General features: G+C 42.7%; 1 protein-coding gene across 1 annotated transcript in view; it reads left to right on the forward strand.

Moving 5' to 3' along the window:
• Positions 1 to 24,386, forward strand: part of ANO4 (anoctamin 4) — a 422,302-nt gene that overhangs the window by 261,755 nt on the left and 136,161 nt on the right. Inside the window, exons 7-8 of the mRNA XM_082634623.1 lie at positions 1,713 to 1,757; positions 11,961 to 12,092. Of these exons, the coding sequence (XP_082490749.1) occupies positions 1,713 to 1,757; positions 11,961 to 12,092 (177 nt within the window). The remainder of the gene's footprint in view (positions 1 to 1,712; positions 1,758 to 11,960; positions 12,093 to 24,386) is intronic.

A 24,386-nucleotide genomic window follows, 5' to 3' on the forward strand; every position in this document is an offset into this window, starting at 1 on the left:
TTGGCCTTATTAATATTGATGTGATTTTACCTAAGCATAGCTTCACTTGATGCAACTTGGTGCATTTAAAATTTATGCTTTCATTTTGTCCGATGTCTTAGACAAATAACTCTAGCCTAAGGAGACATATGTATTTCCAAAGCAGGAATTGTCCTGCCATGTCAGTTCAACAAAATGTTCAAATGTCAATTTAACTGACTATTTAAATGCCTCCAAGAATCTTTATTTATTATTTTCTGTAGACTGCACTTCTGAATCCCAGGTTTAGTCTCCTAGGATTTTTATTTCTCCAATGTTTAAAAGGAAGTGAGTAATAGGTTTCTTATGGGAAATTGTCGATAAAACCTGCTTCTGCTAAATACCTGTATGTCCATGGATATGGGTTTTTTAAATAGACTGTTTTTAAAACAGTTTTAGGTTTACAGACAATTAAATAGGTAGTACAGAGTGTTCGCATATACCCCCTCTCACCCTACTTACAGTTTCCTTATTATTAAAATCTTGCATTAGTGTGGTATATTTGTTACAATTGATGGACCAATATTGGTACATTATTACTATCTAAAGTCCATAGTTCACTTTAGGGTTCACTTCTTGCCTTGCACAGTTCTATGGGTTTTGACAAATGCGTAGGGTCAGGTACCCCCTATTATAGTATCACGCAGAATAGTTTCACTGCCCTTAAAAATCCCCTTTACTCTGTCTATTCATCCCTTCTCCCCCCAACCCAAACCCCTGGCAGCCACTGATCTTTCTCTTGTCTCTATAATTTGCCTGTTAACAACATGGGATATGTTTTTAAGTTTTCACAGATATGCAAAATAAATTTTGGTGTATAAACTTCCCATTCTCTCTAAGTGAGATATCTCAGTAACAGTTCAGAATCCATACAAACCGTATTCATTTCATTACCACCCCATTGGTTGAAGCCCACACTATAGAAAGGGAGACTGCATTTTAATAAAGCATCTAATACATGTCTTCTCCATTCACACGACACCCAGAATTTACATTTGTAATACTTTTTAAAATGCAGGTATATAGAAGTACAACAGATCCTTAATAAGTCTGATTTTTAAAAAGATTTTTTTCCAGGATTCCTTGGTTCATCTCTTTAATTCACCTGTATGAGGGCCAGTGGTTAGGCAGTATGTTCTAGTGTGGTTTTTTTTGCAGCAGGATGTTGATGCTTCTTCGTTAGTGTCCTTCCCATACTGATTGTAAAATATAAATATGTATTTTTATATTACCCTTGTCTATATCAGATGAGAGAAGCATTCTCTAAACTTAAAGTGCTATATAAATATTAGTGAATGTAATCCTGTGCCCACTAAATTATGTATGTTGCCAGCAGGCTGGCAATCCATCTCGGCATCCTGAAAAAAGAGCTGACCTCAGCCGAATTCCTACAAATACCAATTGCTCCAAATTATTGCTCTGCACAGGTTCTGTAGGCAAAGAGCAGCCATAAACAATGATGGTAACACAGAGAGGGGGCGATATCAATGGAAACGATTTCATATGATTTCATGACTCAAAAAATGCATGCCCTCCGTTCCCACTACATTTCTCACTGTTAATCTCTTTTTAGTTTTTTCTTCTTCACCTCTTACAGGCTTCTATCTTCAATCTCCTTTCCTTCCTTGCTAGTTCAAACTGTAACTGACGATGGGTTTTCTTCTCGACTGGCTTCATTTTTGCTGTTCTTCCAGGAGAAAAATCTATTACCTGCCCCGCCGGTACAAGTTCATGAGCAGGTTAGTAGCATGCTCTGTCATGATGGCGTTTGTTTTAGCTGTTGGCCTGTGTGCTCCGACAGTGACAAGGAATACAAGCTGGGGAAGATGGGCCTTTGTCCCATGGGAAAGCTGGCTGCCCGGCCAAAAACCGCTATTTCAGGTTAGGGAAATAGCCTGGGGGGAAAAAAAAAAAAGCAAAGATGGAAATGTTCCTCTTAGAGTCTTCCCTGTGACTTCACACTTGGGAGGACAGAATTTATCTGCAGGTCTATTGAGGCTGGGTTTGGGGGGGGATTCTCCCCATTCTATTAGATAAATTACCAGAAAGACCCACTGTTTAGAAAGCATCTTTGGTCTGAATGTTACTCTTTTCCGCACACAGACTCCTCCCTCTGCCATATGTAACTTGAAATCTAAGTGCAGAGAATCACCCTCTCAAAAAGCAGATGGCTTCTTGGCCCTCCATGGGTGGGGTCCGCCTATGTTAGTAATAGTTTGTTAATAAAGTCGGCAGATGTACGACCTTATTCAGAAGCCCTCCTACCCTCTTTTTACCCCTCCTCCCAAAAAATACTACTGGATGAAGATTTCCTTTACTGTGCTATGAATCCTTCCTAAGCTTGTTTCTCCTTGTTTTTTGAGAAGCCAGGGATCAAGGGGAGGCGTCAGTGATGTCCTTTAATTTGACTCTGTGGTGATCATTGGCATTCTAATTTCAAGCTTTTAATTGGTCTTATGTAACCATTCACCCTGAGCTGAGCTGATAGTTAAACTTGGATACCATTGCATTTGTCTGAAAATCTTAGAGTTCAGTTCTGTGAGATTTAAGATTCCTATTCACTCTGTTTATGTGCTATGCAGAAGGATAAGTAGAAGAGTAGTTGATATATTTTAGTGAGTTACTCAAATACACGTGCACTCAACAAAGTATGACATGAGAATGGGCGTTTAAAGAAACTAAGACATGGTTTCCAAAGATTTCCCTGAGCAGCATCCTTATTAGCAATCCTTCTTTCATCAGGCAGTTGCCATGGCATTTGGATTCACCACAATAAGACGAATCCCTTTTCAGAAAATCACCTTCTACAAAAACTTGGTGCACACTTTAGCCTATTTCAGTAGTTCTCAAACTTTAGCCAGCATCAGAATCACCTGGAGGGCTTATTAAAACACAGATTACTGGGCCTGTGCTGTAATCTGTGATGTAGATGTCCAACTCTCCACCTGGAAGGTATATGAAGGCAAGGATGGCTCATCCAATTCTTTGTCTCCAACACCTAGCATGTAGTAGGTGGGGCAAATGAATGAATGAATCTCCATACACAGGTGTGAGAATTTGCTTGGGGGAAAAGGAGACCACAAAGAAAAGTATAGAAAAACCAGGACTGCCTGAAGTGTCAGACATAGACTGGGGACTGAGACATTTGCTCACACTATGGGGAAGAGGTGAGGGCTTGAAAGAAAATGGTGATAAAAGGACCCATATAATCTCAGGGTTGGAGGGATATCAAATGTCATCAAGTCTAACCACTCATCAGCTACTTGAACCTCTGCTATATCATCAGGCAGCCTGTGTTTGAACATCTCTGGAGACAGCGTTTTCCTGAACCCATCTGTGAACACTGACTTAGAAAGTGCTTCCTTAAAATAAGTCATAATCTCTCTCTCTTTAGCTTTCACTCTACAACACTCAGATTGTAGTTCTCCCTGAATAGCCAAAAGATACTCTACAAAGTAAACAGCAAAATATATGAGAAAGATTGTGAACTTATAGGCAAAAGGACTTAGCAGGTATTTGGAAAACAAGAGATGGTGGCGGACAGAAAGAGGTTTCCGTATTAAGGGATCAGGAGGCAAAAGAAGAGTAGAAATTCAGAGAGATACAGGTGTGGTAAGGAAGGTGGTGAATTTTGGTTTAATAATTCTACATTGACTCACAGTAGATCTTTGAGGTGTTGGTGTCCTGAAGGCTTTTGAAACTGATGGCACAGCAGTTGAAGCTAGAGGTGACGCTAGAGAACCCAGTTTGGGAGACAGAGCCATAGAGGTCCTGACCTGAGCCAGGGGAGTAGATGGAATTTCCCAGGAAACGATGCAGGGAGTGAAGAGAAGAGGACCAGTAGCAATTGCTCAGAAAATCTGCTTTGAGGAGACAGGAAGAGATGGGGGGGGATGAAAAGGAACAATTGAAGAAGTAGGAGGAGAACTAAGGGAGGGCAGTGTCAAAGGCACCACGTATGAGTTCCCATAGGAAGGGGTGTTCTTCAGCTACTGATGAAGGATGAGAGATGAGAATTGATTTTTGGTCACCATGGTAACCACCGTGCTAGCAGTCTCCATGGAGTGGTGGTTCTCAAACTTTAGCATGCATCAGGATCACCTGCAGGGCTTTTTAATACTCGTGTCGCTGGGCCCATCCCCACAGGTGAGGCTCAAGAATTTGCACTTGTATCAAGATCCCAAGTGATGCTGATGTTGCTGGTCTGGAACTAGTACATTTTGAGAATGATGACTACAGAGTAGAGGGTAATAGAAGCCAAATTACAGCTGGTGGAGAATGGACAGCGTCCTGATGAATCAGAGGCAGTGAGGGGTCACTACTACCTTGATAAGTTTTGTGACAAGAGAGAAAGGGGATGGGATTTAGAACAGGAGCAAGAGGAGGAACACAGAGGAGGCTGCAACCACGTGACTCATCATATGTACTCTATGTTTATAGAAGGGAGGCTGGGAGTGAATAAGAGCTGGGGAAATCCTTGTTTCTGGAACTGGAAGAACAGCTTACTAAATACTAATTTTTGGCCTGAAAAAGTTGATGCTACTTCCTTAGTAGAGAATGGACTTGAGGACATGGGGAGGGGGAAGGGTAAGCTGGGACGAAGTGAGAGAGAGGCATGGACACATAAACACTACCAAATGTAAAATGGATAGCTAGTGGGAAGCAGCTGCATAGCACAGGGAGATCAGCTCAGTGCTTCGTGGCCACCTAGAGGGGTGGGATAGGGAGGGTGGGAGGGAGATGCAAGAGGGAGGGGATATGGGGATATAGGTATACGTATAGCTGATTCATTCTGTTATACAGCAGAAACTAACACACCATTGTAAAGCAATTATACTCCAATAAAGATGTTAAAAAAATAGTTGATACTACTTAAGTGCACACATTACAACCGTAGAAAAATCTAGGCCTTAGGAGGCACCGAAAAACTCTGGGTCAAAATAGAGGGGAAAAAAGTCCGAACTATGGTTTTATGACACACTGATTCAGAATGACCTCTTAAGCTTTACTGCTTACCACATAGGATTAAATCTGGGACATCACTTTGGTGGTATAACTTATTGAAGCCCAGTGTCTGGTGCAACTTTTTAAATGCAGTTTGTCAGAAAATTTTGTATCTACTTTAACTCTTCACTTCACCTCAGAACAGCCTGACTTAGATGATGAAGAGTGTGTGTCTCTTTGTAGCCAGGGATGACATTACAAATTGAAGGGCACATCTATAACTTGTTATCCTAGTTGTACATCAGCAGTAAAATATTGACTTCCAGTATTCTAAAGTTCTCATGTCGTGCTATGTATGGATATTTAATTTAGCTTTTAGTTTCATCCTTACAAATGATATTTCACTTCATTAATCTGTGAAAGCACCCTTGAAACAAACCTACCTCCTTTCAGGATAAGAGAAATGAATTAGAAATTGTGACGTTTCTGAGCAGGCAGAAAAATAGAGCGTCATTTCACAAATATCTTTATTTATGAAAGGTCACCTGACATCATAAAGCACACTCATGTAATTCAGATATGTATTTCTGGAGTAAAGGCTCTTTTCATTCACATACTTGGTCTATTAAAGGCTACTTCAACACTTACCTTTGGGCAGACTTACAGGTATTACAAATTACCTATCCAGTCAGGAAAGGAAATTTATCATCGTTCTTCTGCCTTATTATTATTTTTTGGCCTTCACCAGATCGTACAAATATAATCTGCAGAAGCTATGCTTACAAAGTAATAAATCTGTTGACTGTGGGTGGCTTGTAGCTGCCGTCTCATTACTACTCATTCCTTTTTCCTCCACGCCCCCGTACACATCCTGCCTGCTGTTCTCCTTCGCAGTGCTTGGCAGAATGAATGCTGGTCCCTCCTGCATTATACACTCAGTGCCGTCGTAATCTTATCAGACGAGTATACAGGCAACATGACAAAATGGCTTGGATGTTTCCATCCTCATCTTAAACAAATTAACATACGTAAATGTTCCAAACCCTTTGGACTCTTCTAAGCTGCGCCCCAGTTAGCAGTCTTGTGACCTAAAAGATTGGCAGTAGCTTCCCAAGATCCCTAACGATCCAAGGAGAGGCTGCAAATACAGGGGACTTGGCTCTGAGAAGAGGAAAAAGAAATGCAAGCCTCCTGTTGTCTGTTATCCATCCAGGAGGGCTTCATTTCCTGCAATGTAAGCCTGTGTATGGTGCCTCCATTAAATTAAAAAAAAGAAAACCACTCATCTGTAGGTGCTCTCTGGGCATATTATCTCTGAAAGTGTAATCTAACTGTTCGAAACCTGATGCTATTATTATAATATTCTGGTCTGGGGAAAAGCAGGTGTCTCTGAAGTAGCCTGTTTCATTTCATTCAGCCTACTTAAGTTGTCATTAGTACAAACTCCCTCCTGGGTTGTTAGTGGCTCCAGGGAAAGGCCCTCGTTTTCTGCTTCTTCAGGGTATACCCTCAGCATCCAGGTTGGGACTCTGTGCACAGCCAGTGATTTATAAAAGCCTGCAGACAGGTTAGGCTGTTAGGGGTGAAGTCCTTTGCATGTGGCCTTTTCTGTAATCATCACCACTCCTGAAGGTGGGTAGGATTGTCTCCCCTTTACAACTGAGATAACTGAGGTCAGGTTGTTTTAACCAGGACTTTCCCAAGGCACATTTCCAAGGCACAGCCTGGGAGAAGTGGCAGGTCTGTGCCCATGTGTCTGTGCTTGTGCTGTGGTGGCAGCTCTTTTCGCTATGCAGAACCTCACCTGTCATGAACTGGCATTTGGTCAAGGACCCTGGACTTACCATCAGAACCACTTTCTTAAGAAAGTAACTCACCTTTTAGTCTAGATACTAACTTGGCAAGTCAAGGCCACAAATACCCAAGTGGATGATCCATCTTTATTGAGTTGCCTGTGTGGTCTGTGAGACAGCTTTTGCTCAGTAAATGGCAGAAATGGAACAAAGTGACAGTGTATCCAACCAAAGTCAGTGCTCCATCATTAAGCTGACGTTTTCTCTTTTCCCCCGTCAGAGGAGACTTTACTAAGTAAACCCTACTCCTATGTTGGAGAGACAGACAGGGTGCTTCCTGATTAGTTGGTTTCTTGACTTTTACAGGCCTAAGTAAATTTCAGGATTGCCTGTTTAGGGATGTTTGTGGGACATGGAAGCACAGGCCTCAATATACAAGGGAGAATCATAGCTCTTGCACGTCTGCTGAGAACTCGGTAAATAAAAGTTCATTGTCATCATCATTTTCTTCATCCTAGAAACCACTACTTAATTGAGCATTTTGTCCATCCAAGGCATTGTGCAAACACTTATGCATTATCCTTACCACTTCCTTAGGTAATGGGTACATTAGCTCAGAGGAGTTTAGTCCCTTCCCCAGCGTGGCACTCACCATTTTCATTCTGGGCAATGATGATGTGAATCCACTTCCCAGCTGACTCCAGAGTCGTCATTCTATATGAAAGGTTATCCATTGTGCCTCTTGAAAAGGAAAGCTCTTTTTTTTTTTTAAATAATGATTAACATTTATTTATTTACTGTGTTCCAGACACTGTACCAAGCACTTTTATTTTATTTTTTTATTACTTTCTGCTTTATAACAAAGTGAATCAGTTATACATATACATCTGTTCCCATATCCCTTCCCTCTCGCATCTCCCTCCCTCCCACCCTCCCTATCCCTCCCCTCTAGGTGGTCACAAAGCACTGAGCTGATCTCCCTGTGCTATGCGGCTGCTTCCCACTAGCTATCCACTTTAGGAAAGCTCTTTTTTTGACCTCAGCATGCAGGATCTTCGTTCCCCAGCCAGGGATCGAACCCACACCCCCCTGCAGTGGAAGCGCAGAATTTTAACCACTGGACCACCAGAGACATCCCTAAAGGAAAACTCTTTATTAACTTGTTTGTTTAAAATGGTATAGCCAAGATATTATTGCTGAAGTCGCCACCACGTATTGAGAAGGCATCTGAGTTTTCATCTTAGAGATGAGGATACTAAGGCCCCGTGAGGATAAAAGGGATAAAAGGCTTGTCCCAGGCACCCAGCTTAAGTCTCATGCTTTCCAGCCTGGTGGCTTTTGCACTATGTGTCTTTCCTTTGCAAGGTGGAAGGGGCTCCTCCCTGATGTCTGAGTGGCACAGTTTGGGGACAGGAGTGGGTTTGTGGAAGAGTGACCATTCATCTCATCCTGCCACAGAGGGACAGACCCTTGTTCCCCGAGCCACCTACCTGGGAGGTAGGGGCAACGTGTAGGACGTCAGTCTCAGCCCATGGGGACCTGGCTAGCCAAGGTCGGGTCTCAAGGGAAAGACGGACCCAAGACTGGAGAGGTGTGTTAGTCTCCCATTGCTGTTACAATACATTCTCGCACTTAGCGGCATAGAACAACACAAATTTATTATCTCAATTCTCCAAGTCACAAGTCTGGGCTGGGGGAGGTTTCAACTGGTTTCTCTGCTTGGGGTCTCACTGGCTGAAATCAGCCAGCCGGGCTCTTCTTTGCAGGCGCTGGGGGAAGAATTGGCTTCCAGGCTCAGCCAGGTGGCTGGCACAGTTCAGTTCCATGCAGTCGTAGCACTGGGGTCTCTGTTTCCTGACTGGCTGTTAACCAAAGGTCTTTCTCAGCTTCTAGAGGCTGCCTACACTCCCTGGCTCCTGGCCCCCTTCATCTTCAAAGCCTGCTGTGGCCGGTTGAATCCTTCTCATGCTTTGAATCTCTCTGACCTCCCTTTTGCCTCATCTCTCCTGTCTCCAGCCAGAGAAAGTTCTCTGCTATTAAATGGCTTAGTGATTAAATGGGTCCCTCTGAGTAATCCAGGATGCTCTCCTTAATTTAAGGCCCATCACCTTACACCTGCAAAGTCCCTTTGCCATGTCACACAACATATTTACAGGTTCCAGGATTAGGGTGCAGAAATCTTTGGGGGGCCATTCTGCCAACCAGAAGAGAACACAAACTGTGGATCCCATTGGAACATTTTTTCTGTCATTGTGAGCACACAGCCTGGACTGGCATATGTGATGGGACCAAGGCAGCCCCTGCTTTGTCTCCCTGTTTCTTCTCAGGCTGCCCCGATGAAGGCCGCTTCACACCCTCCACCCCCAGTTAGTGTCTCAGGGGGCTTGTTTTTAAGATATCTTTTGAATATCTTTCTTCTACCATAGTGTTTCAAAAGCCCACTTCCTCCCCTTTCCATCCCTTTTACATTAGCCTCCATGGTCCTCAAGGAGTTATTAATAATACTGCTCTCTGCCTAACAGCTTCTTCAAAGCATTTCATGCACGTCCTCTTTTATAAGCCTCCTAGCAACGCTGTGAGGTCAATAAGATGATGATGATCATAATGATCCAATTTTAAAACCCTTGAAAAATAAAGCTCAGAAAGGTGAGTGATTTGTGGAAGGTCACACAGCTGATAAGCAACAGAGCCAGGATTTAGGCATTCCAAGGACAAATCCCAGCTCCTTTCCACCATGCCAAGCAGCCTCCCCTCACTTCCTTTCCCCCACCACCCTCATTTTTCAATGAACAAATCACTTTCATACTCTGTTCTCTCTCTCCACCATCTCCACATTTCACTTAAATTGTGGTGCCACAAGCTGGTTGCTGAAAGCTACCATTTCATTCCCGTGGAGTATTTATGCCTGAATTTTTACAGCTTTGTTTTTATCCACACTGAGCACTGTACCCATCTGGATTTAATTCATAGTCATTGCACGCAGAGCCCAGATTCTGTGAGAATGCGAATTTTGCAAAGTGTAATCCGATTAGTGCTGCAGACTGGAGAGATGTGGGAGGTGAAAGCTCTATTACGGAAAACCTCTGGGCCAAAGTCTTCTTTCGTGAACAACTTTTAAGGCAATCAGATGAAATAAAGCCAACAGCCACAGGGAAGGCAACCAGCTTAACCTAGGAAGTCTAAGTTAAGGACTATATCATTGAACTCGGACGAGTGATAGATGCCGGTGAAGCATAATTAACCTTTTGAATTGAAAGGCAGAAGGTCAAAAATGTTAAGAGGCAAACTGGTTGCTCAAATTCTTGTCTTTGGGAAAAAAGAAAAGATAGTGAAAATAGCCAGTGTTCACTATGCACCAGACGCCGTTCTGGAGACTTTGTATACGTATCAATCAGTTAATCATCACAACCTTATGAATTGAGCATCATTATCATGCCCATTTTACAGATAAGGAAATTGAGACATGGCAAAGTTAAATAACTTGCCCAAGGTCACACTGCTAATAATTACAGAGCCAGGGCTTGAATCTGGGCACTCCAGCCTCAGAGTTCATGTTCTCAACCACTGTGTCATATCACCTCTCTGAAGCTTATCATCTCACTGTATTTTAAGTGTCTTTAAAGAGATGATGGGGGAATGGGGTGGACTTGAAGGATGAAGGAGATGGGAACTTTTTCCCTTTCTTCAGCCTTTGGGCCATTCTAATCTATTATTCTTTTCTGGGTATATGACCCTGAGTAGGGTCTTTACTTCTGTGTGTGTATATGTGGTGGGGACAGGTCCTCTTGGAGAGGAGGGTCTTAAGGAAGCTTGAGGATTCTTTCCAGTTTGAACTTTCAGGGACTCTGGAAAAAGGACAGCCACCATCAGGCAGTGTGGGGGGGGTTGTGGTGAGGCTGGAACAATGCTGAGGATAAAAGGTGGTAGAAGAGAAGTTTACTGTTATTTTTCACTTTGGAGTTGATTGGTTATATAAAAAATAATCCCTTCAGCTGAGAGTTTCACGGAAAAGGATGAATTGCCATGTAAATGATTTTAATTGGGAAAAGAAACAAAACATACCCAAATTCCATGTTTTCGGTTAATAGACTTAGAAGGCATTTAAAGATTTTCATCCCCAGAGAAATGTGTCCCTTGAATAGCCCCTAAGTGAAGAGTCCCATTATCAACTACTTTGATGGGGGTGATCTTTAAAATCAAGAGTGCAGAATCTGCAATTTGGTTCTGGCTTTATTCACGGGCTGGATAATCACCCCTGCCGTGGGTCTCTTTTGTGATGTGTAAAACGCAAATGGTACCTGTTCAGTCTGCTTCACAGAGATGCTATTTGATATGTACCCTTGGAGAAAAAACATTTCAGGGGTACAGATACCTGAGGTAGCATAACCATTTAAAAGTCTGCTGTGGTATTTGCTCCTTCTAATGGTTGGCTGTGAGTGGGTGAGAATCTGGTCACTTGGAAGCCAGATGTTTTCATCAGCAGAAATCAGAGGGAACAGGGAGGTAGCCAGGGGGTAAACCATGGCTTGAAAACCACTTTGGAGACAGTGTCGTTTCCCTTGGCTTGGCATCATCGTGTGCCCTGGCCAGAGTGACACGCGTGTGTCATGATGCCCCAGCACCTGGAGAACTTTCATATCTTAGCTTGAAAAGAGACATGAAAGTTAAACAGCATGCCATCTGCTGTGAGGCTGCTTGGGGAAGGCGTGAGGGGCAGGAAGCAAATCGTGACATTGGGTTCTCTGTGCACAGTCCACCCCCTGGTATGCACTGTCACCCCTCTCTCAAAGCTAACTATAGCTACAGCTCTTCCCTGACCTCAGATGGGGAGATTTTCCAAGCACACAATGAGTTTCTGGAATCTGCAGGATGGACAAAGTTAAGGTCTCAGCTGCTTTGCTTAAGGGACTGTCCACTTCCTTTCCAGAGCCTTCCAGCCTTGTTCTGTTCCTTGGTCATTCACTGGCATGTGTAGACTCACAGCTGTGATATCATGGACAATCATATCAAAGCCCCTTGGTGAAATCCCAAGAACACTGAGTCTCGGCTCTCTTCTTTCTGTCTGTTGAGTGGGAGTTTCGTGAGTGCAGTGAGCATGCCCAGAGTGTGTGGGTCATATTTACGGCTCTGTGGAGACTTCCCTCCCATGTTTTGGGGCAATGCTGACATGCTGTACCCTTTGGTCTTGCCTTTCATGTACCACAGGATCGATAAACAAATAAGCAGTTTTCGGAGATGGTTACCTAAGAAGCCAATGAGGCTGGACAAGGAGACACTGCCAGACCTGGAGGAGAATGACTGCTACACTGCCCCTTTCAGCCAGCAAAGGATCCACCAGTGAGTGTTTCCCGTGAAAGCCCTTGTCTTACTAAGGACACGCAGCTGTGGTAGAGCCCTCTCTGCGCGCCTTTGATTCCTTGGCCCGTGGAAGGAACAGCGTAGTGCCCTTCTCCCGTGATAGTCCTGTGAGTGTTCATATCCCCTTTATATTAGTCAGGGTAAGCAAACTGCTCTAACAGACAATCCCCACGTCTCAGCGACTTAACACAATTGAATGCTCGTTCGTGTGTGTGTTGGTGAACCACCTTCTGCGTGGTGATTCAGAGACCCAGACTTCTGTCTTGTGGCTTCGCCAAAGCCCAGTGCTTGGAGCCCCCTGAAGGCTCATCTGCCTTGAGCCAGCAGGTAAGGAAGCTGGTCTATACCTTGCCCTGTTAAAAAGAGGGATTGTTGAGTTAAAAAAAAACAACAACTCGGTTCACCTTTCAGTTTCCCTTTCTTTAACAACTCACCAAGTTGCCCCAGGAAAAGCCACAAAACCTAGCAGCCGGCTTCCTGGCTCATCTGTCAGTCTCTGAACAGTAATTTGTCACTTTTTACATGTGTGGTTGGGGGAGGGAGGTTAGCTAAGTAATGGAGTATTTGAGGAATTGTGAAAGTGATAAAGAATTAACTCTGAAGCTTCTGATTTGACAAGAAATCATGGCCGGATGGCAGGGTCGGTGGTAGGAGAGAAAACCATGCCAAAGGCTGTAAACAAGCAGGCAAAGACAGCCTCTTAAAAGGAGGATAAATCAAGTCAGCCTGGCCTTGCTCCCAGCCAGGCTTCAGGAATTCCTGGCTCTCCCTGTTCCAGCCATATAATAACAGCCTCAGTAAAAATGACTTACCTGAAGGGAAGAAAAGGGGTGACAGATTTTTTAAAAAAATAGGTTGCCAACTTTGAGAAAAAATTAAACCAAATGGCAGTTGCAGGGAGTGCAAGCTGGGGGCACATTTCAGCAACAGAAAATCAGTTAAAGCCTGTGGACTTCTAGAGGGCGAAGGAGAGAAGAAAAATCAAAGAGTAGATGCTCTGCATCAAAACGTATAATGCACGGGAAGCAACTCCATAAACTACTGAAATAGCCAAACTTTGGATCAGGTTAGGATTGACGCCAAACAAGCCCCTTTATGTCCATGTTTAAAAGGGTTATTGAAGAAGACATGAAACTCAGAGCCCAGCCTCAGAATCCTAGTTAAATCCTCCACGGGAAATAAGAACTGAGCGAGATTTCATGTTAACTCAGAGATCAGGACCTAGCATGTTTTCTGAAAAGAAAAAGACAGATGAAAGCTGATGTGTTCCCACTCTTAACTTAAACCCTCGCTGTGCCTGTGTTGTTCATCTTGAAGTTTCTTACACAAGTGGGTGGTTGTTTGTTTTTAAATCCTCCTGGAGAGTCTGGTTTACATGCAGGTTTTCACTTTGCATCTTACTCGCTCGAGAGAGTGCCTCGCACAGTGTAGGAGGGTCTCAAAAATTTTAGGTGGATGGCTGGGTGGAAGAATCAGTGAAATGTACGTTGTGTGCCTGGGGTTTGTTGTACTTCAAAGGGACACAGGTAAATGGAAGAGGAAGATTTCCTACTCATTTTCATGCCAGTTATGTTTCCTAATGTTCTGGCTTTAGAACAGAGTTTCTCAGGAGGGTTCTCAAAATCTGAAGCACCTGGGCACCCATCAGGATCTTTAGGGACTAGAACTGAGAATCATACCTTTACAGGTACTTTAAACTATATAATAAATGAGAGATGATAGCATGTGGGATGGCGGTGTTCAGCCATCTGTCACATATATTTGAGAAGCTTTTTTCACATGTTTTGGTATTCACTCACTGAATTATGGATTCATTCAGCGGTCACTAATTTGATGCCTGCTTCTTGCCAGACACTGTCTTGGTACAGGGAATATAAAGATAAATTAGACACAGCCTTGACCTTACCTAGTAAATAGATCATTTTATTTTATTTAAAATTTTGTTGGAGTCTAGTTGATTTACAATGTTGTGTTAGTTTCAGGTGTACAGCATAGTGATGCAGTTACACATATATTCATTCTTCTTCAGATTCTTTTCCCATATAGGTTATTACAGAATATTGAGGAGAGTCCCCTGTGCTATTCAGTAGGTCCTTGTTGGTTATCTGTTTTATATATAGTAGTGTGTATATATTAATCCCAAGCTCCTGATTTATCCCTCCCTCACCCCCCTTTCCCCTTTGGTAACCATAAGTTTGTTTTCAAAATGCGTGAGTCTGTTTCTGTTTGTAAGTAACTTCATTTATATCATTTTTAAAATTAGGTTCCCCTAATTTTATGATATGAGTGATATCATATGATATCATATCATATGAGTGAAATCATATGATACTTGTCTTTCTCTGTCTGACTTACTTCACTTAGTATGATCATCTCTAGGTCCATCCATGTTGCTGCCAATGGCATTGTTTTGTTCTTTTTATGGCTGAGGAATATTCTTCTTTATCCATTCCTCTGAGAGTACACCATTTTAAATAATTGTAGACAGTATGTTGGGTGTGACTTAAAAGGGGGAGTCCTCCATCCTCCAGATTTGGAAGGAGGTTGGTAAGAGATGAGGGTGGGTCACAAGAAGAAAATGCTTGAGATGGATCTTGAAGGATGACAGTTGTCCAGGTAGGTAAGGGAGAAGCACATCCTAAAAAGAGAGAATAACATATGTATAAACGTATAAAGACATGAAACAGAATGGGGTGCTTGAAAAACCACAAGTAGTTTTCTGTGATGGGGTGTAGGGTGTGAGAAAGCCTGGCATTATTGTTTGAAAAAAGAGAGTGATCAGTGGAAAATGAGCTTTCAAGATAGGAGAACTAAGGAGGAAAAAGCAGAGGGACAGTTGGAACAAAGCAAACCTAAGAACCAGACCTCAGTGGGACCAAGAGAATAGTGTAGGCAGTTCTGTTGTGCCATTGGGAGATGAAACATTGAATAAGTGTCTTGAATGTTATGGGCGGGGGGATTTCTTTCTCTTTGAAAATTGTCATGCCACATGGACAACATCTCTTTAATGATAGTATAAAAAGTAAGACTTGAAGAACACTGGCTGTCAAGTTGGAAACAGTTGTTTGGTACAATTAGAAGAAGATTTCCCTAGGATGGTTTGAGAGTGATTTTAGTGGGTTTAAAGTAATCAGAAGTAACTGGTTAATGAGCTCTGGGACTTATAACATGATCTCTTGGTTTTCCAAATGCAGTCAAAAATCTCATGTGACTTCTTAGTTTTGCAGAATGTTTGATATTGTGTTAATCTAGGAATAAAAAAGGATAACAGAAATTTAGGGGTGTGTGTACATGAATGTAGGAGAAAGAGAAGACAATTGGAAATTTAATAAATAATGACCAAAATGGAAAAGAGCCTTAAAAATACTCTGCTCTCAGGATAAAACCCAGAATCCTAGCTTGGCCCACTAACTCCTGCTTCTGTGGGCTTTGGCTGCGCTGAGCTGCTTTGACCTCATTAACTGTGCACTCTTGTCTCCTGTCTACACATGCTCTTCCCTTGCCTGGAATACCCTTTCCCTTAGGCTCCCTTCTTGCACGTTGCATCAGAGACGTTTCCTCCAGAAAACCTTCCATAATTTCCAAACTTCACCCCTGATTCTGGGTGTGGGGCACTCTTCTATGTCTAAGTAATAATTTTTTTCCTATCATAGCTCTTAACAGTATCACCCATTTTCATAGCTTTCTCCTAGACCATAAGCTCCTTGAAAGACCGTCTGTATCACCACTGAGTCCCATAGTTGGTACTTAATAATGATTTGTTAAATGAGAAAATAGATGAATACATAGAAATGAAAATAGGAGAATCATATTATGAGCAAAGAATAAAGATGATGTGAAGTTAGTTCACTGCATACTCATCTCAAACCAAACTCGACATTTTCTCCTCAAATGTGGTCCACCTTCATTAGCCCCTGTCCCGTAAATGGCACTAATTTTTGTCCAGTTGCTGAAACCAAGGCCTGAAAGCTATTCTAGACACCTCCCTCACCTCCACTTCCCACATCTAATACATCTCCAAAGGCTGCTGATTTTATGTCCTAAGTGTCTCTTTAATCCAGCCATCTCTGCCACCATGCTCTCACCTCTAAAACCCAGAAATAATATAACAGGTCCCCTGGCTCTACCCTTGCCTACCTCCATTCCATTCTCTTAAGTGCGTACAGAATGAGGTTTTAAAGATGCACGACTAATCATGTCACTTCACCCAGTTTAAAAACCTTAGAACGAATATGAAAATTATTGAGAATGACCTACAAGGCCTTGAATGGCCTGGCCATGCTGCCAATGCCTCTCCAGCCTTATCTGCCTTCACTGCCTTCCACCCCTCACTTCTTATGATCCAGACACATACAGCCTCCCTCGGTTCTTTGGATGTACTCTGCCTCAGGACATTTGCACATGATGTTTCCTCTCCTAGCATTCTCTTCCCATTCCTTCCCCCCTTCCCCAAGTTTATTCTTATTCATCCTTCAAAACTCAGCTCCAGAGACTCCTCCCAGGGAAGCCTTCCTCCCATCCTTCCAAAGACCAGGTCTCTTTGATTTAGCAGAATGTTTCCCATGTAACATTTTTCATATATTAGATTTTATAATTATTTGGGTGTTATATGATTAATGCCTAACTCTCCAGGTAAACTTTGAACTCCATGGAGGCATAGGCCATGTCTGTTTCTGCTCACAATTATATCTCCAATACTTAACACAATGCTTAGTGTACAGTAGATGCTTCATACTTGTCTATTAAATGAAGTAAGGATAAAAGTAATAAAGATAACATGGAATAATCATAATTTTTTGTACTTTGAACTGCATTGTACAAAAGAATTAAAAGTTGAGACTCAATTAAAACACAAATAGCCTAGCTTTCTAGTTTCTAGTTAGTTCAAACAAATACCCATGTTGGGAAGCAATAAAAGCAATCCTGTGGGTACACACCTTTATATAAATCAATGTGTAGTGCCGTCGGTCATTTTATATGGTGTCACCGAAGGTGGTCCTACAGATGGGAAAACTTTATTTGATGCCAGATGCTATTTTAAAGACTTTAATCCTCACAGCAACCTGATGGGAGAGGAGGTATTATTATCACCATTCAACAGAGGAAGAAATCGAGGCACAAAGAGGTTAAGGAACCTGCAGTAGGTTACACAGCTAGGCTAGTCCACCTGCCTGAACAACCCCCAAGCATCAGTGGTTTAACTCTGTAGAAGTCTGTCTGTTGTTCACATCGTGGTCTAGTGCAGGTCACCACAAGGAGGGAGGTGCATTGTCCCTTCTCTGTACAGACATTCAGGTACCCAGGCTACTTCTGTCTGGTGACTCTGCCATCCCCTAAATCCCTTCCATCTGGTTTACTGAAGGGGGGGAAAGGAGAGATGAGTGATTTTGTAGGAAGTTTTATGGGCCAGTTTTAGAAGTGGGGTACAGTACTTTTGCCCACATTTCATGGGCCTGAGCTCATCAGTTAGTGACCCCTAACTTGAGGGATGCTAACATAAATACCTGTGTGCCCAGGAGGAAGAAGGAAATAGGTTTGCTGAATAACTAGACAGTGATGGATCAGGAATCCAGATTCAAACAGAGAGGCACTAACTAGGTCCCACACTGTTCAACGTCGTGCTCTGCTGCAGGATGTCTCAACCGCGGCACTTTGATATTTTGGGCTGAATAACTCTGCTGTGGGGGCCTGGCCTGTGCATTGTAGGATGGTTCATAGTATCCATGGCTTCTATCCATCAGATGCTAATAGCAATTTCCTGCCGCTCCCCTTAGTTGTGAAAATCAAAAATGTCTCCAGACAGTGCCACGTCTTCCCTTGTGGTGGTTGGCAGGGTGAATGCAAAATCCCACCCCCTCCCTCCTTGAGAACTGTCTCTCTACTGTCTTTTATCACATGCCACCCTTCAGGCAGGCCCAGCCACTCTCTGAGATAAATTAAACTCTGGTCGAAGCTGATGGCTGTGACGGACAAGTCCATTCAGGAATTAATTTCTTCCTCTTCTCCTCCTTGCCTGTGAGTGTTGGCCCGCGTCAGTAGCACGGCCCTTCATTCTTAAAATGGCATCAGCAGTAATACCCTTGAGGCAATTACTTTCTAAGGTCGATACTCATAATAAAGTTTTTCTGCTGGGAGACAGAGAAAAGGAAATGTGCGAAAAAGAGTCATGTCATTTTTTATAATATATATATATATACGGTGTATTCTTTCAAGAAATAGATCGATTCTAAAATGCCTTTCAGAAAAATATTTGTGTAAGGTACAGAGAAAAATGTTCCTTCCTGAAATGGAAAACTTCTATCATTACCATTATTTTATTTTGATGAAAACCCATAAAAAGTGAGGTGACATTAAATACTGATCACTTCCTAATGGAAGAATCTGAAATGTTTGTTTGTTGTGTGTGCATGTGTTTAAATAAATATTCCTTCATTCACATGCTCCATGCCTGTTGTTGTTCTGGGGGCTTGGGAATCAACAGTGAATAAATAGGCCAAGATTCCTGCCCTCCTGGAGCTTCCATTTTAGCTGGAGGTAACCAACACTAAGTTATAAACCAGTGGTTCTCAATCAGGGGAGTGATTTGGCAATGTCTGGAAACATTTTTGGTGGTCCCAACTTAGGGTGAGGGGTGCTACTGGTATCTAAGGGGTGGTATGGTATCTAAGGGGTGCTACTGGTATCTAAGGGCAGGGATGCTGTTCAACATCCTTCAGTATGCGGCAGCCCCACAACAAAGAATTATCCAGCCCGGGAGGTCACTAGTGCTGACATAAAACTTTTTGGAGTCTAGTTGATTTATAATGTTGTGTTAGTTTCATGTGTACAGCATAGTGATTCAGTTATACATATACATAAACTTGGAATGGAATTTCCTCACATGCCTTTCTCCCCCTGCTAGACTGAGCTGCTGAGTGCAGGAACTGTGTGTCTGGCGGCCGGGGCCACCCGGGGCTCGATCGTAGGACCAAAAACAAAGGAGAGGAATCAGCAGAGTTGGCATTCTTGCCACCCCTGGAGGACAGAGCCTGGGCTCTGGAGTCAAGTTCGCTCATCTCCTAAAGCCAGGACACCCAGAGGAGGGGTTGAAAAACATAAATAGTATGTCATAAAACATAAACATAAAACATCAAGAGTCAGTGGTGGTCTCCATGTTCAGCTTGAAATTACCGCTGGCTTGCTGATTTATTTTTTGTCTCAATTCTGCTGAATGACCATTTTTCCTTTCCGTTAAATTCTGATGTCAGGACTAATGCCTGACCCCAAGATATTTAACTCATGCCTCAGACATTTTAATTTCATGTGTCATGTGCATATATGAAAAGGACAGTATAAAAAGACCACTTGACATGAAATTGGCTTACATGCCTTTTTTCCACCTCTAGACATTGAGCTAGGAAATCATGTAAAAGTCTAGGAAGTAACAGAATGGCACATCTCTTGGTGCCCAAGAAAGCACTAACCATGGAAATCTGGGTGCTGGGCCAGCAAGGGCTGGTAACAGGAGAAAGTTGCTGAAGGGGATGGTGGGTGGAAGTTTCTCTGTAACTGCCCCACCCCCCGCCTTTTCTTCAACATCTTTATTGGAGTATAATTGCTTTGCAGTGTTGTGTTAGTTGCTGCTGTATAACAAAGTGAATCAGCTATACATATACATATATCTCTGTATCTCTTCCCTCTTGCATCTCCCTCCCTCCCACCCGCCCTATCCCACCCCTCTAGGTGGTCACAAAGCAACAAGCTGGTCTCCCTGTGCTATGCGGCTGCTTCCCACTAGCTGTCTATTTTACATTTGGTAGTGTATATATGTCCATGCCACTCTCTCACTTCGTCCCAGCTTACCCTTCCCCCTCCCTGTGTCTTCAAGTCCATTCTCTACGTCTGCATCTTTATTCCTGTCCTGCCCCTAGGTTCGTCAGAACCGTTTTTTTTTTTTTTAGATTCCATATATATGTGTTAGCATATGGTATTTGTTTTTCTCTTTCTGACTTACTTCACTCTCTATGACAGACTCTAGGTCCATCCACCTCACTACAAATGACTCAATTTCATTTCTTTTTATGGCTGAGTAATATTCCATTGTATATATCTGCCACATCTTTATCCATTCAACTGTCGATGGACACTTAGATGTAATCCCCCTTTGATTACATAATCACTTGAACCTTCCTGTCAACCGAATAGGCCAGCAGACCATGGCAGTGAGGTGTGGACGAGAGTGGTCAGCCAAACGGTGGTCTTCAAGTAGTAGCGGCAGCCATTGCAAGATAAGAGTGACAAGTGCCCACTGTTAATAAACAATCCTGTGTTCCAGAATTATAATGTAGACGCATTACAACTCTGAGGGTACAGGCAGTATGATGAAGGTCAGAGAGACTAAGTGGCTTGCTCAAGGTCACTCCAGTCAATGGCAGATTAGTGAACAGGAGAGAAGTGTGTGTTCTCCACAGTTCTGCTACCTCAGGTATGTGCCACGTGAACGGGGCCAAAGTACATAGAGTTTTTCAGCCACATTACACTAGCGAGAGCCTGTAAATATAAAAATATTGGATCACCTTTGGAGTTTATTGTTGAAGCATTTGAGGTGGGGTAAAGAGAGAAAGGAAAGAAAATGGTAAAATATAAGTAAATATTCAAGCCAAGGAAAATATCTTTTAGAGTAGGCATTCAAGTTTGGGGGAAAAAAATAGGCTCAGATTTGCAGACCTTGATGGCCTATATATCTGTAATGGTTGACAAATAAGCCAATAAATTGGGCCCTAAGCCTAGTGGGCAGAGCAGAGGGAGAAATCTGCTTAGCAATCCCTCAGAGAAGTAGTTCATTTCCTAGCGTTTTCCTAGCATTTGCAAGAAATAAAGTTCTTGCACAGGGAAGGGGGGGCTCTGAGTGAAGTATCCCCAGCAACGTCCTAGAGTAAACTGCTAGGGCTTCTCCAGGGACTGTTTCTGGCAGGCCCCTCAGTGTGGTTCTGGAGAATTAATTGCTCACAGCCATAACCTTCTGTTTAGGCACGTCTTCAGCAGAAGGCTACAGTCTACCCTAAACTAACCTCATTATAAATCTCTGTTGTTTGAAATACACTCTACAAAAATTAAAGTTGAGAACTTATTAAAAAGCAAATAGCCTCACATTCTGTTTGAACATATATTCATGCTTGAGAAGCAATAAAAGCAAACCTATGGGTAGGCATGTTTATAAGCCAATGCATATGCCATTTGGTCATTTTATGTGGTATTGCCAGAATGGGGCCCACAGGCTGTTTACCAGACGTGATTGTATGGGCACCTGAAATTTGATGCCACAGAGGACTCTCCTGCACTAGCCACCTGAGGGGCCCAAGGTTGTCAGCATTAGGGACAGTCATTTTATTGAAGAATTATAGTTCAGAAGACCCCTCTCAAACTCAGTTTCAGAGAAGGCAATTCAACACAACAGTAAGGAGTTTACTGAAGGAATAATGACATCTAATATTTATATGGTGCTTACTAGGTTCCAAGTACTTCACAGTTACAAATTCATTAGCCCTGTGAATAAGGTATAGCCATTATCCCCATTTTTATAGAGGAGGAAACTGAGGCACAGAGAAGTTAAGTAACTTGCCCAAGGTTACACAGTTGGTAAGTGGCCGGGCTTGGATTCTCAGGTCCCATATTATGGCTCCAGTCTTATCCTCTTAACATTATGTATTTGTGGCCACTGTAAAAATTACATGAATTCCACGGCTTAAAACAGCACGAACTGTTTTACGGTTCTATAGGTTAGAAGTCCAACATGGGTCTCACTGGGCTAAAATCAAGATGTGGAAGGGCTGCATTCTTTTCTAGAGGCTTTGTGGGAGAATCTGTTTCCTTTGCCTTTTCCAGCTTCTAGAGGCGGCTGCATTCCTTGGCTCATGGCCCCGTCTTTCATCTTCAAAGCCAGCAACAGTCCTTCTCACATCACTTTATTTCACTCCTTGCCTCTGTCCTTACATCTCCTTCTCTGACTCTTCTGCCTTTCTCTTCCATTTTTAAGGGCCCTTGTAATTACACTGGTCCCACCTGGATAATCCAGGCTAATCTCCCTGTTTTAAAGGCAGCTGATTAGCAACCTTAATTCCCTTTTGCCACGTAGCTTAACATGATCACAGGTTCTAGGGATTAGGATGTGGACATCTTAGGGGACTGTTATTCTGCCTAGCTCAGCTATGTAAATGTGCCAATCTGTAAAGCCCCAAAGATCTAGAACAGGTAAGTTTTGATGGGGAAAAGAAGGAAGAAAGGAAGGGATGGAGGGTTTGGGCAGTAGGATTTGGAGACATTAAATGAAATGACATGTAAAATACTTAGCCTGGTACCTGGCCCATGGTAAAGCACTCAGTAATTGATAGCTATTATTATTTCTATTATTAATACTAACAGTATTAGTAGTTAGTATTACTACTACTATAAACCAGGAGTACAGGGAGAATCCTTGGGAGAATCTCTGAAGACTTGCAGTTGGTGTATAAAGGGAAGGTTTGAGGTACAAACAGTGATTTTTGCAATGGTAACTATCTGACCCGAACTGGAATAGCATTACTTTTAAACTAAATTCTACTCAGTGTTCCAGATATGGACTGAATGTTTGTGTCCCCCAAAATACACACGTTGAAATCTAATCCCCAAGGCGATGGTATTAGGAGGTGGGGCCTTTGGGAGGTGATTAGGTCATGATGCCCCAATAAAGGGGATTTGTGCCCTTCAGAGATCTAGCTCACCACCTTTCCACCAGGTGGGAATACAGTGAGAAGTCTGCAACCTGCAAGATGGGCCCTCACTGGAACTTGATCATGCTAGTATCCTGATCTCAGATTTCCAGCCTCCTGCAAATAAATTTCAGTTGTATATAAGCCACCCAGTCTATGGTAGTTTGTTATAGCAGCCTGGACTAAGCCAGGCTGTATTACCATTTCACTTTTATTTATCAGTAACAAGTGCATATTTGTTTTCTAAACCCTCTCAGCCTAGCTATCTAAAGATACTGATTTTTCTAGCGTGTGCCTTTTACTGTATTTTCATTTCAGCGTTTGGAGGTTTTGTGTTGTTTTCATTGACCTGAAATCTTGAGAGAGTCCTTTAGGCAGAGAGAGACTGAGATTGATTTCAGTAAGATTAACGTTCTTTTAGTGCCCCCATGACTTACAGCTGTCTTGGAGCACTTGTTGTATAACAGACACGTATTCTGCATTAGTCTCTTCAATGTGCAGGTTGTTGGTATTGATCCATAGAGTCAGGGGAAACAGATCTTTCCTGGAAAGTTTTAAACTGAGATGAAAGTGAAACAAGCTGCATAGCCTGAGATTTGTGCTTCTTGATGATGTGGCTCCTTTTAGGTAGCACATAACTTAGTGACTCCAGTTTTAAGGCACAAAGTGGGCACCTAGTCATGTGGGAAAAGTGTACCTTTGGGTGTCTGGAGATCCAGTGGTTAGTTAGCTGTGTTCTCTTAGTATTTGTGGGACCAACTTTGATAGTCCCTTAGAACTCTTTTATTGCCATTTATTCATCTGTAAAGAGTTCTTTAACATTTATCAACTTATTCATTTAACAAATGCTTTTGTATTACTATGTGGCAAGTATTGTACTATATAGTAGGGTAATATATATGTTACTGTGTGTTCATATGTATATTTATACGTATGTACTTTTTTTTTTTTTGTCGTACGCGGGCCTCTCACTGTTGTGGCCTCTCCCGTTGAGGAGCACAGGCTCCAGACGCGCAGGCTCAGCACCACCGGGGAAGCCCTGTACATATTTATTTAAAATTTTAACTCGAGCATGTCAAATTTGACAGGAAAGAGGCTATTTGACTCATCAGAGTGGTACAAGGCAATTTAGAGCACCTTTGGGAAGAGGGAAGACTTGCCAAATTTAGGTACAATAAAATAAAGAAGGGTTAACTTAAAGGGGAAGGAAGGGGCCTGGGACCGCATCTGTGGGTGGATTGTGTATGATGTAATGACACACTGTGCACTGTGTCACGTGGAACAGTAGTGGTCAGAGGGGGAGGAGACCACTGTGCCTGGTAGGTACCTGCGCCAGGCTCCGTGCCACGTGTTCTTCATTCACTGTGTCCTTTGACCTTTGCAGCAACACTGCAACATAATTTTATGATCCTCACTTTACAGAGATGGAACCCAGGCTCTGAGAATTAAACAGTTTACCCAGGGCTGCATAGTTACAAGCAGACTTTGGGGTTAGAACCCCAATCTGCCTGATTTCAAACTCCTGCTTCTTCCATGATACCATAGC

This window comes from Mesoplodon mirus (assembly GCF_964341445.2).
Source record: "Mesoplodon mirus genome assembly, chromosome: 11".
Taxonomy (NCBI): Eukaryota; Metazoa; Chordata; class Mammalia; order Artiodactyla; family Ziphiidae; genus Mesoplodon; species Mesoplodon mirus.